This window comes from Camponotus vicinus, unplaced genomic scaffold (genome assembly GCF_025532165.1).
Source record: "Camponotus vicinus isolate PSW18456_S1 unplaced genomic scaffold, iyCamVici1.0 SCAF_12, whole genome shotgun sequence".
NCBI lineage: Eukaryota > Metazoa > Arthropoda > Insecta > Hymenoptera > Formicidae > Camponotus > Camponotus vicinus.
The window spans coordinates 7,617,847-7,638,406 of record NW_028141948.1 but is presented as its reverse complement, the minus strand read 5'-3'; the positions used below and the strand labels follow the sequence as shown (position 1 = coordinate 7,638,406).

Below are 20,560 nucleotides of genomic sequence, written 5' to 3'. Positions count from 1 at the left end.
ACAAATCATTTTAACTTGTTTAATATTTACTAAAATATCTTTTTCATTTGAGATCCAATAATCTATATTTACTATATCTCTATATCGTGATATTTACATGTTAAATTTTCTTTTTTTAAAGAACACTTCAAAACGAAGATTTTGCTAAAATTACAGAAGAAATAATTGAGTTATTTCCAAAAGAATGTAAAGAAACTTACTATATGCCACCTATACGAAAAAAGTATTCAAAAATTGATAAAGCTGGTATCTCAAGAGGAAAATTAGTCGATAAATTTCGTAACGCATTAAAATTTATCCGTTCTGCTGAAAAGTTGAAAAATAATAACCACATTGAACAAAATGTCATTGTAAGCCAAGGTATTAATATTTTGTATTAAGATTTATCATGGAATTTTTGAAAAATATATAACTGGTCCAATAAATATTAATTTTTTTAATGCTTCTCAGCTGATGATCAACAAATCGCAGAAGAACATAGAATTTGGTTGATCCATAACCAAAAACCACAGAATGAAGTTGATGAAAAATGGGATGCGTCATATATATTACGCGTTGAAGATTGCGCTAGTAAAACATACAAGAATGTTAATGACATATTCATAAAGTGGCCTATATTGAAATTGGATTCTTCTTATATATTGGTAAATGTCTTTATTTTGAAATAATATAATAAAATAAGGCTTTATAATAAAATAAGACTATATTTAAATATAAATAACAGAGGATGAGCTAATAAGACTCAAGCACGGAAATGAAGCGTATGATTTTTTCGTTTAAAATCTTTATTAAAGGAAGTGAACATTTTGGTCCTTCCTTTGGGCCTCAGCACAATTGTGATAAAAAGATGTTTCAATTCTGCATCATCGTCTCAATATATTCCATGAGCTCTCTATTAATTTATTAACTCTTTTAATTAAAATTTGAAATGATATAATGTGATACAATGATATTAAAATAATTGAATGATATAATGTGATACAATGATATTAAAATAATTGAAACAGTGCCGAGGCAGTGATTAAATTAATTAAAAACTGTTATAACAATAAAAATGCTCTTTTAAAAATACTTTTAACTGCAAATTTTACTATTACTACTAACAACTACAAACAAAATACTATAAATTTGAGTATTAAATCTTTATTAATAATTTATTAAGGTGCTAAGTTCACCAGTTTTAGGTATGATAATTTGTATTTATTCTTATAGATTGAAAGGGATTTTGATCGAAAATTTCCTCAATATAAAGAAAAGTTATTGAAATCTTGGAACGTAAATTTTGAAAAATTTTTCACTTATTTTAAAAAAAATTTATCTGCAGGAGGGAACATTTATGAAAGTTTAATGAATGCACAGCATTTAAACTTAGGTAAATATTTGTACATTAAAAGTTTTATTTTGATTTGTAATAAGAACGATACACACATTCACATACATATGTTTCATATACAGGGTGTTTCAGACCACCCGTACTACTCATTTAGAAACTAGAGAAGTGGTTATTTCGAAAAAGTAAAAACATTTTCTTTATAAATCGGATGCGCTCTATCGAATGGTGATATTTTCAACTTCTGGTTCCGGCCGGAAATAGGCGATTCAGACCGGAAGTGCATTTTTTTAAATGGAACCTCCTATTTTTTATTACATATTCTTGTAGCTCATCTCGAGAGCTTTCCAAAACACTATAATTAAGTTAGTTTTCATTAAGTACTTTCCGAGTTATGAGGCTTGAAATCATTTCTTAATTTTACATAAACCGTAAAATATCTTGTAAAATATTAATTTTTCGATTATCTTACCTAATACTTTTACGTACAAAATAATGAGAGGAATCAATTGGTGTAAAGAAAACATATAGTTGTTTCGAAGAAAAAATATGTAATTTACAATTAACAATTACATATTTTTTTCTTAAAAATAACTCTGTGTTTTCTTTACATCAATTGATTCCTCTCATTATTTTGTACGTAAAAGTATTAAGGTAAGATAATCGAAAAATGAATATTTTACAAGATATTTTATGGTTTATGTAAAATTAAGAAATGATTTCAAGCCTCATAACTCGGAAAGTACTTAATGAAAACTAACTTAATTATAGTGTTTCGGAAAGCTCTCGAGATGAGCTACAAGAATATGTAATGAAAAATAGGGGGTTCCATTTAAAAAATGCACTTCCGGTCTGAATCGCCTATTGCCGGCCGGAACCAGAAGTTGAAAATATCACCATTCGATAGAGCGCACCCGATTTATAAAGAAAATGTTTTTACTTTTTTGAAATAACCACTTCTCTAGTTTCTAAATGGGTGGTACGGGTGGTCTGAAACATCCTGTATATCATTATTAGACACTCTGTATATGAATATTTTTTTTATTAATACATATCTATTGATTTCCTCGTAGATTCGAAAACAGCCCTTCAAATATGGCTTTTAATAAGTGTTGTAGCTCCTAAATCAAGTAAAATTACTTTTAAAATTGGGAACAAGAAAAGAATGTGGAAACCTACAATCTCGGAAAGTCAGGAAGGAATTCTAATACACTGTAAAGTAAGTTAAATTCCATTCTTGTTCCAGATCCGAAATAAAAAGAAAAATCGAAATTGATATTTTATCAAGAGACACTGATGTGTCTATAGAAGTTTTTTACAACAGACATTTTTACTGGGCGCTTTTTCAATTTTTTGAAAAGATTTGTTAAAGTTAAACTAACATTTATAATTAGAGGTTTCTTACGATTTGTAATTTACTTTAGGTACCTGGCGATATTGAAAAAATATGTCAAGACAAACAAAATAAAATGCGTCAAATGAACCTTACGATGCAACCTTTTATAATCATCGTTGGACCAGAAATAACTGCAATCGAAAATGTATACATTCGGCTCGATACAACATTGTATTCTATGCCGACGGTATTAAAAGCATTGGATGTACTTTTCAAGATTTTTGTAACATTTAATGCGTGTTATCCGAAAGAATGTGAAAATATGTGGTATTTAATTCAGTGGGGAATTTATGAGATCCGTACAATTTGGGACGAAAACATTCCCTTTCTATGCACCGCATTAAATAAAATAAAAAGAGGTTAGTCTTCATTGTGTATAAATCTGAAAACTTGTTTTCACAACTTGTTTGTATCATTTGCTTTTTTGAAAATCTATTATTTTTTATTTAGTAATATTGATTTATTGCTAATTATTGTAATGTATATATATATATATATATATATATATATATATATATATGTACACACATACACACACTCTTACATACATATATATATATATATATATATATATATATATATATATATATATATATATATATAGTATATGCCACCGAACTTATTTTCTCATTAGTATTAGATTTTATTAATTTAGTATTAGCTCTTATTATTTGTTTTTGACACAAGTAACAATTAATTTTCTTGCGTTTTTTTGAAACATAAAACAATACGCTTAAAAATAATAATTTTTCAAATACTAACATCGCATTTTAAAAGATTGCTTTAGCCAAAAATGGATTGTCGAATTTGTTTAAAAAAGATTTTCGGAGATACTCGAGCATATATTAAACATTTAAAATCATATCATCCATTTGAGATGACATATAAATGTATTAATCCTAAATGTTATCGGATATTTTCTTCTTTTTTTTCATTACAAAAACACTTAGATGCTAGATGTTCATTTCAAATACATCAATTACAAGACGCTGATAATAAAGATGATAATTCATCATTACAGACGTCTGTAATATTTAAAATGGAAAACATAACAGAAAATAATTCAATTACTAATATAAATAATTTTATAATTGAAAAAAATATTTCATCTAACGATATTGAAAATTGTGTGCTAAAATTCGTCGCTCAATTATATCAGAAACCTATTGCCCGATTAATAGTTCAAAAAATTATAGAAGAGTTTCGAGATACAATTCAGAATGTTTCTGAATATTTTCTTCAACAATTAAAATCACAATTGCTTTCTAATTTATACAATTTTGATAACTGTAAGATATCTATATTGGAAAATATTGATAGTGAATATAAAAGATTCCAGTATCTCCGAAAATCTAAGTATTTTATCTCTCCACAATCATTCTTTATCGGAGAATACTACAGTAATAAAAGAAAAGAGCAAAACACAATTCTCACTGTTCAAAAATGTGAAGGTCAAATCATACCTATGCGTGAAACATTAAAGACTCTTTTAGAATTACCTGGTTTCTATGAAAAAATATTATCCGTTCTTAAAACAAATATCGCTGCAATATACATTGATAAGACATATACAAGTGTTTGCGATGGTACTACTTGGAAATCTATTACAGAGCATTATCCAAATAAAACGGTTATACCGTTGTTTTTATACTACGATGATTTCGAAACGAATAATCCTTTAGGATCTGCAGCAGGGATTTATAAAGTAGGAGGACTTTATTGCTCAATCACAATTTTGCCTTCGCAATATGCTTCATTATTAGAAAATATTTTTTTAGTACAACTGATAAATTCATCAGATCGTATTTATTTCGGGAACGCAAAATGTTTTCGATATGTAATAGAGGAATTGAAATATTTAAGTAATGAAGGAATTGTTATTCGTGATACAAATGGTTCTGAACATATTCTTTATTTTGTCATGATAGCACTTTTAGGTGATAATTTGGGACTTAATGGTCTTTTAGGTTTCAATGAGAGTTTTTCCAGTGATTATTTTTGTAGAATTTGTCGTGCTGTAAAATCAAATACGCGTTCTGCAACTTTTGAAGACGAAAGTTTATTACGTACCCCACAAAATTATTGCGAAGATGTTTCAAAATTGGCATATGGCGTAAACGAGGAGTGTATATTCAATGAAATCCCTCATTTTGATTGCTCGATAAATATAACTTGCGATATAATGCATGATCTTTTCGAAGGTGTTTGCAGATATGATCTTGCGAAAATAATACAGTATTTCCTAATGGAGAATTTTTTCACAATGGAACATTTAAATGAAAGAATTAAATACTTTAATCATCAATCAAATTTCGATAAGGGAAACAAAATGCCATTGATAAAAATTGATCACTTAAAAAAAGGATATCTAATAATGACAGCATCTGAAATGTCTGCGATGATTTGTTACTTAACTTTTATTATAGGAGATCTAATTCCTTATGATAATGAAGTTTGGGATTTCTATCTCATACTTTGTGAAATTATTAATATCGTAACAGATACAATTATATCAAACGTTCAAATAAATTTCCTTAAAGGGTTAATAATTTCTCATCATGAAATGTATATACGACTATTCAATGATCATCTAAAACCCAAATTTCATTTTATGGTACATTATCCAGAAATAATTCGAAGAATGGGACCTCTTAAAAGTTTATCTTCTATTCGATATGAGGGATTTCATAAAATTTCGAAGAATTATGCGTCTATCGTAACATCAAGGAAAAATATAACATTAACATTAGCGATCAAATTGCAATTGCATTCTTGTTATAGATTTCTTTGTAAAAGAGAGCTTAATGATATAATTGAAATAGGTCCAGAAATAAGATTAGTATCAAGTGATTCGGATGCGCATTTAATAACACTCATTCGTAGGAAGACATTGGCAACTTGTTTCAACTCAATTTTTACGAATGTATCCCAAGTAGATGATAACATTTTAATGGAAGTTGCATGGATTTGATATAACAGCGTTGTCTTTAGACCTAAATATGTGATCATTTCTAATGCTGATGAAAATAATTTGTCATTCGGGATAATGCAATGTATTATTTTAAAGAGCAGAGAATTTTTTTATGTTGTATATAAAAAGTGTATTACTTTAGGTTTAGATACTCATTTTAAAGCTTATGAAATCGAATTGCCACGTGAGAATAGTACATATGAAATTTACACAGGTGATGTTTCGAAAGAATGTAATGTGAGAACATGCAATTTTCATATTTCAGGCGAAGGTCGATATTTTATTTCAATGTTCGATGTTTAAGAAATAATATCTTAGCGTTAATATTAATGTTCTGATAAAACACGCATGCACTTGTTCTAAAATATAAATTATAAAAAATATATATATAAATATATTATATATGTATTTTAATAATATATGTATTTTAATATTAAAAAAATGGTTCTTATATAAATATTATAATAAATCTTTTTCAATATTTCAATATTGACTTGTCTTTAAATTTATTTCACATATTTTACCACTTTTTATCATAATATTAAAAATATTATTTATTTAAATATTTATTAATAATTACCAAATCATTTATTTATTTCAATTAAATATTTAGTGATAGTAAATAAATTGCTCATTTGTTTTAACTAAATATGTAGCTCTAGTAATTAAATATTTATTAACTATTATAAAATTGCTTATTCTTTTAAATTTAACATTTAGTAATAGTTATCACAGTTTTAATTTCCCCTTAAGATGATTTAGTTATAATTACCAAATATCTGATAATACTTATCAAATATATTATTTTTTACTATCAAACATTTAATTACAACTACCAGATTTTTTAATTTCTCGTTATCATGATTTAGTTATAATTACTGCTAATTTTGGCAATAATTGCCAACTCTTTTACACGACTATCTTACCAAAATTTGTTAATAATTACCAATTACTTTATCAAACATGTTGGCTAAACTAAATCATTTAATGATAGTTATCAAATATCTAATAATCTTAAATTGAATAATTTAGTAATATTTACAACAGTTTAATACATATTTAATAACAATCATCAAAGATTTTATGATAAATATTAAATATTTAATAATTGTTACTAAATTGTTTAATTGATTCAATTGCAAACAAAATTTGTTTGCAACTAGATCAATTGAAGATTTAGTAATTATTATCAAATAAGGTAATATTTATCAAATATTCAATTAAAATTCACAACTAAATATATTTGATAATTATTACCAATCAGTTTTTTCAGTGTAGGCGGCACGTATTCGTTCGAATCACCGGTGCTTATAAAAATATACGAATCCGTACCGTAATATAATACACGACGATCTAAACGTTCTAGGTACTCGTAGAATTTTAAACGCTCTAGTGCAGTCGTATACGCGGCTATCACGACGTTTGTTATCGGCGAGAGAACGAGAGCCTCTTGTCGCAGTCGCCACGAAACATACATTACCTCGTCATTCACGGGTAATATGTCGGTTATCTCGTATTCGACGCTCGTTAATAATGTCGCGAAACGTTGTTGTGTTTTTACGATTTCGGTAGTCGGTAAATTGGATCGTTGGCCGAATTTTCCCCAGAATGAATTTAAGCACAGTTTCGCAACCGAGCGTAAACCGGGATTCCGCGCGATGTTTCGCTTATCAAGAGCGATACCCTCGGTTTTTTCATATTCCCTCAAGTATCGCTCTTTTGCCTCGTCGTTTTCCCCGCATTCGCTCGGCCAACCACTGGCTTCCTGTTTAAGCTGTAAAAACGTATTAATATATTCGGCGAACAATCCACCCTGCCGCGACGTACGATCGTATTGGCTAACTTTATATTGCCAAATTTCGCTTACTAATGTTACGAAATAACCTTTTTCGACGGCCTTGCGTAATTCGCAGGTTACCCAGGTACCCTCGAATTCACGCTCGCTATTATGGGTGCACGGTGTCTGAGAAAATGTTTCGCAGCAACTACGACATAACGCGAAGAGTAATTTTCCTCGTACGCGATGCGGAAGTACAGGGTGAAATAAATCACGAGGAGGGAGTACTCTACAACGTATGAGGCCTTCGACCAAATCGAAATTATAATTCGGCGACCTTCCGACTAACGCGCTGCATTCATCGTCGACGTAAATTTCCGGATGGCCGATCGGAAAAGCGCCCGTCTTCAATACAAACGGGTATAAAGAGCATACGTCGACATAGCGTATTTTCTCCGTATCCGTGACTTCGTATTGAGTTGCGATATTTCCCGTACGCCCACCGAAAAACGCGTCGTGAGGATCGAGCGGCGGTGTTTCTACCATCGGATGGTTCGCGAGAAAATCATACATTACGCGATTGTCGCGCATTTCTTGGTCGAAGGCGCACTCTCACTTTTCCGACACTATGTATCCCCGCTGACGAAATCGCCATGAAACTGCGAGAGTTCGTTCATATCGCAAATTTAATGTATCTCCGCGATCCTCCCCCGACGAAAGCGCTTTATCGCGATTTACAGGGAAACAAGACGGACATCCGTGCCAAAAGCAACCGTGAAATTGCAATACGTGACGCTGCGTTCTTCCCGCAACAGACGTTTCGAAGTAACCGTCGACGAGCGTACCCTCGATCGTGCGATATTCCCGCGCACGCCCCGCATGGTTTATACGACGGTCGAGTTCGCGCTCCATCCATATCAGCCATTGTAAGGCTTTACGCGAATGATTGCTCGCGCATCTGTATTCCCCCGTAGGAATGATGCCTATCGTATCGGCTTGCAAAATGTTTTTCCGGAAAACCGTCATGCAAGTCGAAGCAATAGTTGTACATTCCTCGAACGGACATACATTTCCGCGATCTAGGAATATTTTTCTAAACGCTACGCACGCTCGTCGAAGAATATCAACATCGTTATGGCAATAACACACTATCTCGCGTTGGAAATCGAACACGGTATTTTTTTCTCTCATTTCGGTATGCCATGTGAGAAAGCGTTCGCGCTCTTGCAAGTTCATGCTATCCGGAGAATAATATCGTGCATCAGGTAACGGTCCGACGTACGTTTGATTTTCGATAGTATTAAATAAATGCGGAAAAATGCCTTTATCCTCAATGTCCTTTAGTCCGAAAGCCTTAGGTAATTCGGATAAGCGTATCGGCATATAATTAACGCTATCGATTAATTTTGTATGTCCCGCAGTTAAAAGAATAATTTTGGTGCCGTTTAAAATTACTTTCGGTTCAATATCTCTGCAATTTTCCACGATATATTTCAAATTAAATTGCGCGTCGAACGCTTTTGCATTATGCGCTATACAAATTATGTATTTAAAATATTTTACCGGACGCGTAACAAAATCTACAAACTGTTTAACCGGATCGTGTTGAAATACGAACTCTCGCACTCCGCACTAACGACACCACACGGACATGTTATTTTCCCCCGCGCATGCTTCGCAAATCTGTTGCGCGATGCATAGTGTCGGAATATGTTTTTTTTATATTTCCCGTTCCTTCGACCGTCTCGTCCTGTCGCGTTTCGAAATCGTAAAATACGAATGCCATACGTCCCTTTCCGCGTTCATATGCATGTTCGTTTTTTTCTGCGTTATCACATATGTTTCGTGCTTCTTCTTCTCTCGTACTAGATATATCTACCTCATCCGGTACCATCGTTGACGAAGATGGCCCGGCAGAGGAAATATCGCCACGTTGACGAAGAGGTTGCTGTGCCGGACAAGTGATAAGGAAATTCAGTGAGACTGTAAATAAATGTAAGAACACTGCAAAGATTTAAAGATTTTACTTAATCACATCAGAAAGATAAATACAAGTGTCTTCTTCGTTAAACAACACCAAAATTTATAGAAAGAAAAGAAATCCCGAATATTCATTCGTGTTAAAAAGTCCTCTATATTCACTTATTATGATTAATGAAATAAAAGTAAACAACGTAATATATCTAAAGGTAAATTTCAACGATTAATAAAGATTAAGTCTTATAATATAACGATAATATCAAAAGAAAATTAATGCTGGACTATATAATACTAAATATTTAGGATAATAAAAGGTTTCAAAATCTTAAATACTTAAAATTGATCATATAAGTTTACAAGTAAGTAATTGATGGATGTTACCTGGAAGAATATATTGAGAACTTGAATTACTCAAGCCGTTAGTTTAATTATTACTTATCTGAGAATCGTACGACCATTTAGCTGAGTGATTTTTATTCTTATTGTGAGACTCGTACGACCAATCTGTTTCCTCCACGTTTGAGCGTGTGTAGTCTTAGCGGTCCTACAGGAACTTTCCGCTGCGTGACGTCAATGATTAAAAAAAATGTCGGACTCGTTCCGACCTTGCTGGGAGAGATCTCTCGCGATATTCGATCCCTGATCGACACCGCCTCTGGCCACTGTTATAAGAGAGAGAACTCTGAGCACGGCACGAGGCCGCCTTGGTTGTATGAGAGAGAGAACTCTGAGCACGGCACGAGGCCGCCTTGGTTGTATGAGAGAGAACTCTGAGAACGGTACGAGACCGCCTTGTCTTTCGTCAAAACGACGAGAAAGTTCTGAGAACGGTCCAAGGCCGCCTGCGTCGTTCGTAAAACGACGAGAACTTTGAGAACGGGTAAACACCGCCTGCGATTACTTTAATTTCTCGATCTTTAGAATTCTCGGAAAACTTTCTCCTTTCTCTATATGAGAGAAGGCCGTAGCGAACACTGTCGATCCCTTTTCCGTTTCTTTTCGCAGTCGTTTCGAAGAGCAAACACACGTAACGAGAGCCGAACAACGAATACTAGCTAACAATGGCGGACAGAGAGAGAGAGCCTTCTCAGCGCCTCTACAGATCTCTTCTTTTGAGAGAGGCCCTTCGCTGCGCCAGCAGCGCCGTGTACATCGGTGGATGTTTTCGATATTGCGCGCGAGTTCAAATTTCTTGAGATCTTTTAACAGTTGCATATAACACATATGATTGCGCGATTGTTGTGAACGGCATAATTTACAGTAAGAAACGCCGCATTCGTGTTTTAAATTTGATTTAACGATACGTCCGCAACTATCGCAAAATCGCACGATGCTACAAACATTAGCGCGTGTTCTGCCATCGTACGATTTCTCGCTACGATGACGCTCGAAACACTCTGCACCGTAAAATAACCGATTGCATGCGTCGCATTTTATTTCGGCGTAAGTGGAATCGCACGGCGGTACGGATAAACATCGCGGGCATTTATTTAAACACCGGTGACTATTAGGCCTATCATTTCGAAAGCCTACATTACACGCTACACAATAATCGCGAGTACCAGCGGCGGCTTTTAAATTTAAAATAGGATTATAATGATGCGAATCCTCGTAATACAAGATATTTAATCGCCGCGAGGACTCGCGTCCGAGAGAAGCGAGTATTTCGGTTCCGTTATACAACGGTTTTTCGCCGCGACCGAAAGTATTAAAATTATACACAACAATCGCGATATTGTCGGCGGCGAAATAACGTTGGAAACGTTCGATTTCGCGAATCCCACATCCCTCTTCCGGTATTACGACACCGGCATTTCTCGTTAATTGCAATGCACATTCGCGTTGTAACGAAGAATGCGGATATCTTATCGCGTTCCATTTCTCATGCAGCTCACCTGCACGGATATTACCGCGTTCGCTATAAGTTTGAGCTACTACGAGGGCGCGAGGGAAGCACAGGTTATCCGAATTATTAATTTCGACTATCGAACGTTTCGCCACATCCCCGCGTGTTAACGCGACGCGTCCGCGACCAGAAGGCATCGAGACATTATAAATCCGTATGTTAAATTGGTCAGCGATATCGAGACCACCGGCGCTCTGATCTAACGAACTCACGAGTCTCCAAATATCCTCATAACTCAAATCACGCGCCGGACGAAAAGATAAACCCGCAGGACCATGCGATAAATTCGGCGAATCAAACGATAATCCTACGTAATCGCCCGGTTCGCATGAATTTAACGCATACGCGTGAATTTCGCGAAACGCGTTTTCTAACGAGTGATATACAGGGTTTAGCAAAAGTGTGGAAACCCCTTAATATTTCGAAAAATACGCATTTAAAAAAAAAATGTTTCATACAAAAGTTATAGGGTTTTATGTGGCGCATTACACAGCAACATTATTATGACCTCGAATTGCGTTATCAAGATTATGTGAAGGTCACCTCCAACTTTTTAAATGGGACACCCTATATGCTTTTTCATATTCTTGTAGCTTATCTCGAGAGCTTTCCAAAACACTATAATTAAGTTAGTTTTCATTAAGTACTTTCCGAGTTTGAGGCTTGAAATCATTTCTTAATTTTACATAAACCATAAAATATCTTGTAAAATATTCATTTTTCGATCATCTTACCTTAATACTTTTATGTACAAAATAATGAGAGGAATCAATTGGTGTAAAGAAAAAACATAGTTGTTTTTAAGAAAAAATATGTAATTTGCAATAAACAATTACATATTTTTTCTTAAAAATAACTGTGTGTTTTCTTTACACTAATTGATTCCTCTCATTATTTTGTACATAAAAGTATTAAGGTAAGATAATCGAAAAATGAATATTTTACAAGATATTTTATGGTTTATGTAAAATTAAGAAATGATTTGAAGCCTCATAACTCGGAAAGTACTTAATGGAAACTAACTTAATTATAGTGTTTTGGAAAGCTCTCGAGATAAGCTACAAGAATATGCAAAAGCATATAGGGTGTCCCATTTAAAAAGTTGGAGGTGAGCTTCACATAACCTTGACAATGCTATTCGAGGTCATAGTAATGTTGCTGTGTAATGCGCCACATAAAACCCTATAACTTTTGTATAAAACTTTTTTTTTTAAATGCGTATTTTTCGAAATATTAAGGGGTTTCCACACTTTTGCTAAACCCTGTATATCGACGCCTTCAGTCAACGGTCGTATCGTGAATCTCGCTTCTCTACCGATTACCCGGAATCTTCTAAATTGTCGCGCATTTTCCGATATTAAATTTACAAAATTGAAATTATTATTTCCGACCTGCTGCTGAAGTTGTTGCTGCTGCTGTTGTTGCTGTTGTTGATGTTGTTGCTGATGGTACTCATGCTCCTCCTCCTCCTCCGCGCCCTCTTCACCCTCCTCAGTCTCGGATGAAATATTTTCCGAGCGAGGTAACACAGCTACCTCACCCTCAGTTTCCTCCTCCTCCGCTTCTTCTTCCTCATTCCTGCGAGAGAGCGCTGAATTTTGTTCGCCGTCAACACCACCTCCGTATTGCACTGTTAAAAATAAAAAACCGTATAAATTATAAAATACTATTCTTATTATTTTTATTATTTTTATATTTTTATACTCGAATGTAATCCGTACTATGAATGTTATAATACAACGAAATAACTCACCTTTTTAGCAATATTCGTTGTTTTTATTCCGTTACTAATATTCTGGGGAATAGCTAATCCCCCAGCGACGAGTTTCTAAAGAAAAATTAAGAATTTGTTGGATTAAATTCGAGCATAAAAATACCGAGAAATAAATTAATAAAGTTACCTTCTCTGGAGGGAGCGTATACATTTTCCTCTTCTTCATCCCCCTCTTCTTCCTCTCTCTTTGTCTCTTCTTCTTCTTCTTCTTCTTCTACCACTATCACTTCTTCCTCTTCCTGCACTTCGTCTTCTTCTTTTCCGCTCTCCTCTGGCTCTTCTTCATTAATCTCCACTCTCTCGCGCTCCTCCATCTCTCGCAGAAATTCTAATAATATTTTAAGATTTGAATATTTAATATTATAGAAACAAAATTTAAAAAAAGTTTTAAAAATACTTTTATATTCGGATTTTCGTTTTAGTATATATTTTACATCATCATTTTACCTGGCGAGAACATATCGCTATCGGGGCTGCTGACTGCGTATGTGATGTCGGCAGCGTCATCGTCCATGTTTTCCTCGCCGTTGTCGTCGTCGTCATCGTCGTCAAGAACGACAACGGGAATCGCCGGATTTTCCTCGAGTAATCGCGGTCTCCCTGAAATGTAGAATATTTTTATTAATATTAATTATTATTTTTATTACTACCGAACAACCTATCTGAGAAAAATTAGCACGCGTTTTTATTACGTGCAAACTTACGTGAAGGACCTGCCTCGGATTCTTCTTCAGCGCGGCGTCTACGCGAAGGTCGGACCATAGCTGTTCTCGCGGGATTATTGTTTCCTGTGATTAATTTGTAATTAAATATTTAACTTTATAATCGCGATTTTTCGTATATTTTTTCATCGAAAGTAAAAATAAATAAAATAAGTAAAATAATTACCCGTCGACTGGATTCTGCTGTAGTTTTGGAGTAGGTAGATTACATGTCCACCTACATCTTCCTCTTCTTCATATTTCTCATCTTCTCTCAAGGCTCTTCGTGCACTAATAATTTGGCCGGCAAGATTTAGCAATTTCGCGTCGCCGCCAAAATGCCCCAATTTATATAAAATTGCAAGCATTGTATCGGAGCAGGCACACGCGAAACTCGAAAATACACTATAATTATGTTCACTCGTTTCCGTTAATTTGGAAATGTAGCTCGCGGAATTTATCTTTGGAGATAAATTCGCAGCCAATTTTACACATCTCGATATCAAAGTCTTATTACACGCCACTTTTTTTCCTCAAAGGAATAACATGCGAGCGAAAATCGTACAAGTTTCCTCGGGCGAAGAAAATCTCGAAAATGCTTATATTCGGTTAAACGTTGTCCATTTTATATATATTGCTCCCCACTCGAAAAAGGAAAGCCAAACAAACCTTTATCGCCGCTCGGAGAAGTTCGAAAAAAATGTATAAGTTTGAAATTTCTTGTAGTCATACCGTATTGTAATTATATTTTTCATCGTAGCGCGAATAATCTATTTTTGATTTCTTATTTTGTTTTTCGAAAAAGCAACTGACGCCAAGCATTTTTCTAATTACCTTAATTAAGTATTGGTATACGCATATGATTTCTTAAAAACTAAGCGTAATAAAAAAAGCGTAATAATAATAATAATAATAATAATACACGACGTGTTGCTGCGTGTTCGCAGTAAAGGACAGAAGGAGATATTGGGAGATATATTGAAAACGTAGTAAAAAAACGTACTCTGTGAATTTTTTTTAAGAAAAACTTGATATTTATTATTAAATTTTATCGATGTACATTTATTGGTTTTCATAAAATTTTCGTTTCTGTAAAATCGTACAAGAAATTTCATTAAATTTAAGCGAAAGTATCTCTACAAATACAATGCTGAAATATACATCTAAAAATGTTAAATTATTAATTTGAGTTCGGACACTTTGTTCGATTTCTTCATAATTTCCTTTAATTGTGAGTTTTATAATTTCACAATCTATGTACGATGAGGGAAGTTTTAATTCTATTTCGTTTATTATATAGTTAGCACATGTATTGACAATATCAACGATATTAATTAATTGCGACAAATGCGTATCTACGCATTTTATAATATTTTACAAACCGAGGAAAGTAACTTTTTGCATCACGATAGCGGTGTTATAAGTTTTTCGTTTCTTCAACGGAGGTTGTTCTTCCTTCTCGCCATTAGTCGCGGAATATTCGGTGGTTTCCTTGTGTTATGTCCAGACCCTTAAAAGGTCGGGCCATCTGGAAGGACGCAACCTACTTACCCGGTGACACACTTTTCGGGCGTGTGTATAGATCGGGTCGAGCGCACTGTCAGGGGCCTGGCACAGGTCAGTGACCAGAATGGTCCCTTTAACTCTGTGAGTGTCCTAGGCCGTTACGCTCGTCGGTCCCTTTTCGGTAAGAGAATCGAATCTCTTTTACTCGGGACGGAACCCTGTGCGATTTCGGACTTCAAGGAATGAGAACGGGTAGCAAAATTAAATGAAGATTTTATTATAAATTATCATTTATTCAATAATTAGTCGTTTGAGCGATATGAAATATGTTTACATAAAGATCTTTTCTAAAAATACAAAATATAGTTGAAAATTTTATATGTGTGTTGTTGTGTATGTGTGAGAGAATTTCCGCGGGTGTTACATTGGTTCGGAGGACGTCAGCCAGGAATAAAAGTGGTAAATCTAGTCTTAAGTATTAACCCTGGCTGGAGATTATTACAATTTTGTTTTTTTTAATTTAAAATTTGCTATCTAAACAGGTATATTATAGGTGGGTGAGGTGATGGTGTGTGGAAAAGGGAGTAGATTGAATTACGGCAATTATGTACAGTTTATTTTACATACAGTCCAACACTTAATTCTAATCGCGGGTGCCGGTCGGAATGCTCGTCCGTCCGATCGCGTCGCATGCAGGCAACCAAATGCCCACACTATTCTTTTTGCTTACGTATTCTAACGAATCGGGCTATGATTGTTACAAACTGCCAAAGGTTTAGGCGGAAAGGATGAGCATCTTCCGTCTACGGAAAAGCTGGGTATGCGAGGCATATGTGTGAAAATCTTATTGTTTCAACACGTTCGGGTTCGCCCTTGTAGACTCGAAATTTACGTGCTATAATTTTATCCTTTTCCTTTATGGCTTTTCCTTTCGAACACACATGTGTGTACGCCACAGTGGGGAAGAGAAAAAAAAGGGGGGGAGCACAAAAGGTCAAGGATTTTCAAATTGGATAGTGGACGGAGGGAATTTCTTCCACAGGGCTTGTATAGGAACTCCTAATGGAAGGTGGGAGCCAGGGAGATGCCAAGCAATTATAGCATCGGGAGGGGCAGTGGTAAGGTAGTGAAGGAACTCCTCGTGGTCAACAGGACCGGGGCCCACACGGAAAGATCCTTCGGGAATGGGGAAGTCGATAAGGGGAAACTGTGATAGGAAATAACTTAGAGGGTGAGGAGGGAGAGGTTCAGGAGTTTCAGGGGTGTCAGGATGTTCCGACGGGGAATCTGGAGGGAAGTCGAAATCGGGGGAATCTTGTTCAAGGTCGGGAAGATCTCTCGCGAAATCTCCCAGAGCCTCGCTGAATTCAGAAAACTCCGAGGAGGTGGAAGGGGAAGGAGGGTCTGAGTCGAGGGTGATGACAGGTATGGGAGGGGTACGCTCCCGGACAGGAGGTGAGGGTGAACGAGGGAGTTCGGGAGAAGGGAAAGGAGAGGGTTCGAATACAAGGGTAGATGAAGTAGCTGAAGGAGAAAATTCTGGTGGGGTCGGGGTAGGAGATCTGGGGGGTGAACCAGACGACGGCGCGGGGCCTGGAACAGGTGTACCGGGGAAGGTCGAGGAATGCCCTGGGAACGAGATTGGAGAATAATTCGGAATAAGGGGTGAGGAAGAGAGGTTAAATGTGTGTGTGTTAGTGTCGAGTTTATTACTGCTAACGGGCGCGTCAATATTATCTAAGGTATCGCCATTAATAGGTTTAGGTAAAGATTGAGCCTGTCTCCGTCTGTTCAGCCGATTCCGCCACCGCAACGCTGCCCGCCGTTTACCGGTGGGAGGCACTAATAATAATTTTGACGCTGAATATCTTACTGATTTGATGTTAGACTAGCTATTATAAAATATATCACTGTTGTCATTCGGAAAAGATGGATAAGCCTTAGGCAAAATGATAATTCGTTCCGAAAGATTTTACTCTTAAGTTTAAATTGGTCATACAAATAAAGAGATAGTTAAGTAATAAATAGAAGGGAAATGAAATGAATTAACGTGACTCGAAAATAGTTTCAAATAAAGGTTTGAAATTTAGGAGAAATTCGGATTAGGATTTGTTCGCGAATCGCCTTGCGGAGATTCCCGGCGAACAGGGAATTGTTCGCGAATCGCCTTGCGGAGATTCACAGCGAACGAGGAATTGTTCGCGAATCGCCTTGCGGAGATTCCCGGTGAACGAGGAATTGTTCGCGAATCGCCTTGCGGAGATTCACAGCGAACGAGGAATTGTTCGCGAATCGCCTTGTGGGGATTCCCGGCGAACGAGGAATAATGATGGGTGGATTAGAAAGGGGAGTGGGACAAGGAAAAATAAAAATGATTATTGAATTAAAAAAAAACTTATTTCTCAAAGCTGGATGTAGAATATTTCTTTCGTTTACCTATCGGTGTAGGATCATTCCCAACGACAACCAGTTACAAAGTTAACACGAGAGGGGGAAGACAATAAAATTAAATTAGACTTACTAATTATAGCGAGCGTTGAAATACGTAAACAAAATTCAGCTCGGCCGGACTTGGAGGCGCAAGTGTCCAATTGCTGGCAGGTGATGAGGAAGGGCTCGGTTGATCCGCCGTGTACCTCACTCACTTCACTTAATTTATTGTGAGATTTAGCCGCACGTGAACAGTTTGTTTAGAGATCGCACTTTTAGAATATACAGGGTGTTTCATTTTAATCCGACCAGTCGAATATCTCGAAAACCAAGCCCGGGAGAGAAAAATATTTCAGACAAAAGTTGTTTGGTTTCGAGGGGGCCATAAGATGGTATCATTGGTTTGACCTTGAATAGTCATTTGAAGGTCACGTGAAGGTCACTTCAATTTTTTTAAATGGAACACCCTATATATTTTTGCACACTCTTGTAGCTTATTTCGAGAGCTTTCCAAAACACTATCATTAAGTACCTTTTCGTTAGGTACTTTTTGAGTTATGAGGGTTGAAATAATTTCTTAATTTTACATAAACCGTAAAATATCTTGTAAAATATTCACTTTTCGATTATCTTACCTTAATACTTTTATGTACAAAATAATGAGAGGAATCAATTGGTGTAAAAAAAAACACATAGTTGTTTTTAAGAAAAAATATGGAATTGTTAATTGCAAATTACATATTTTTTCTTCAAAACAACTATGTGTTTTCTTTACACCAATTGATTCCTCTCATTATTTTGTACGTAAAAGTATTAAGGTAAGATAATCGAAAAATGAATATTTTACTAGATATTTTACGGTTTATGTAGAATTAAGAAATTATTTCAAGCCTCATAACTCAAAAAGTACTTAACGAAAAGGTACTTAATTATAGTGTTTTGGAAATCTCTCGATGTCAGCTACAAGAATGTGCAAAAATATATAGGGTATTCCATTTAAGAAATTTAAGGTGACCTTTATGTGACCTTCAAATGACTGTTTAAGGTCAAATCATTGTCACTATCTTATGGCCCCCTCGAAACCAAACAACTTTTGTCTGAAATATTTTTCTCTCCCGGGCTTGGTTTTCGAGATATTCGACTGGTCGGATTAAAATGAAACACCCTGTATATATATTCTTTGTTTTTATTGTATGTGAACTGGAGAAAAGTATAACCGGCGAGAGAATCTTTCTAGTAAGACTGTGAGTAAAGACTCTGAACTTGCACGGAAAAGCTAGCGTGATATTTTTTAAAGAATGAACTGTGTACTATGAACTGTGAACTGAAGTGTGTCCGCGTCTTCGGCTCGCGAGTTTTAAGGATTTTACTCCTCCTCCCTTCTGGATGGTGGGGAATCTTTTTAGGCGAATAAAATAATTTCTATTACTCCCTTCCTAAGGTCAAGGAGCTTGATTTTTTAAAAGGAGAGGGGTCTCTTAAGATTTTAATTGGTTAAGCCCTTTGGCTCGAGACTTAGCTCCATCCAGTAGAGAGTGGGAGTGAGCTGATTATCTTATCGCTTGATGATTTGGCGATTCGGAGAACGCTTGAGGGTGGCCTGTCGAACGAGCGCACGTGCACTATCAATTTCGAAAGGTTTTGTCTTACGTTTATTATTTGTCACTCTTCCGACGACCAGATCTTTATTTTGAAAATTCTTTAGATAGAGAGGCTTGGAACATAAAGCCGTACCAATAGATACGGGACAGTTAGAATTTCTCATAACAACTTTTCATCATATAACTCGTAAATTTATTTAGAGTTTCGCTAACGCTATCTCGACTGGCCATTCTCAGTATTAGATTTGTTAAAGTTTAATGACGATACCCGCGGGTGAGGTTGCGTTCTTCTAAGTGCTATCTTTATTTCTAAGAAGAATCGCTTTGCATTCCGAATGCAAGTCGATCCTTGATTTCTTTCTTCCACGAAATCGTTTCAAGGAAAGAAAAGAATCGTGGAGTCCACCGGACGTAACACTTGTATGCCACTAGAATAGCCCTCGCGCCATAAGCACTGGTAAAGTTGATGGTGATATTGTTAATAATAATCGGATTTAATCCCCCCGTCCTTTTTCATCCTCGTTCAAATACTGCCTCATATGATCCATGCAGGCTTGAAATTGCTGCCACGTGTCGGAGTCGAGACAAATCCCATCGGCATTATTGCTCGTTAATTTAACAATTGGAACGAAGCAGTCTTCCTTCGTCGATTGCAATCCCACTTGTATCTTCTTAGTGAAGGATGAATTAAGTCCATATGTTGTTGATAGCAACAAATGTCGGTTTCTTCCACCGTTACCGATTTTATTGTCTCCATTTCCCGGCTCCTTAATATCGCAAACGTGCGCGAATTTCATAAAACTGGCTATTTCCGTCGTTCCAGCCATTGCTATTAACTTTCGAGTGTACTATGTAAAAAATAGTCACAACAACGATAGCGTATTTACGTAGAATTTTTCTTCTTCGCTCGAGGCTTAACTTCTGTTAACGACGGAATTCGAATGAACTACTCGGTTTGTCCTCGCGCTTATATTACTGCTTCTCCCCCTCAAAAAAAAATCTAAAAAGAGTGGGGGGAAAATAATATGCGCAGAAGTGAGCATAAATGCGTGTTCAAACAAAATATTTTACAATAATCAAAGAAAAAATACCGAGAAACTTCTATAAACGTTTCTAGAAACTTCTAAAAATTTTCTCTAAGCTATATCTCGGTGATTCACCACGGGAAAAATATTTAACGATGTTTTA

General features: G+C 35.4%; 3 protein-coding genes across 3 annotated transcripts in view; 2 read left to right on the top strand and 1 right to left on the bottom strand.

Annotated features, from left to right (window-relative positions):
- LOC145963070 (uncharacterized) overlaps positions 1 to 20,560 on the top strand; it is a 250,716-nt gene that overhangs the window by 34,192 nt on the left and 195,964 nt on the right. The window lies entirely within an intron of this gene.
- LOC145962954 (uncharacterized) lies at positions 127 to 3,131 on the top strand. The gene is made up of 5 exons (XM_083084477.1): positions 127 to 360; positions 451 to 644; positions 1,213 to 1,372; positions 2,404 to 2,549; positions 2,755 to 3,131. The coding sequence occupies exons 1-5, from the start codon at positions 204 to 206 to the stop codon at positions 3,088 to 3,090; spliced, it is 993 nt and encodes a 330-aa protein (XP_082940603.1). The 5' UTR covers positions 127 to 203; the 3' UTR covers positions 3,091 to 3,131.
- LOC145962441 (uncharacterized) lies at positions 5,306 to 8,065 on the bottom strand. Its single transcript, XM_083083497.1, has 2 exons — positions 6,955 to 8,065; positions 5,306 to 5,316 (listed from the first exon to the last, which is right to left on the bottom strand). The coding sequence occupies exons 1-2, from the start codon at positions 8,063 to 8,065 to the stop codon at positions 5,306 to 5,308; spliced, it is 1,122 nt and encodes a 373-aa protein (XP_082939623.1).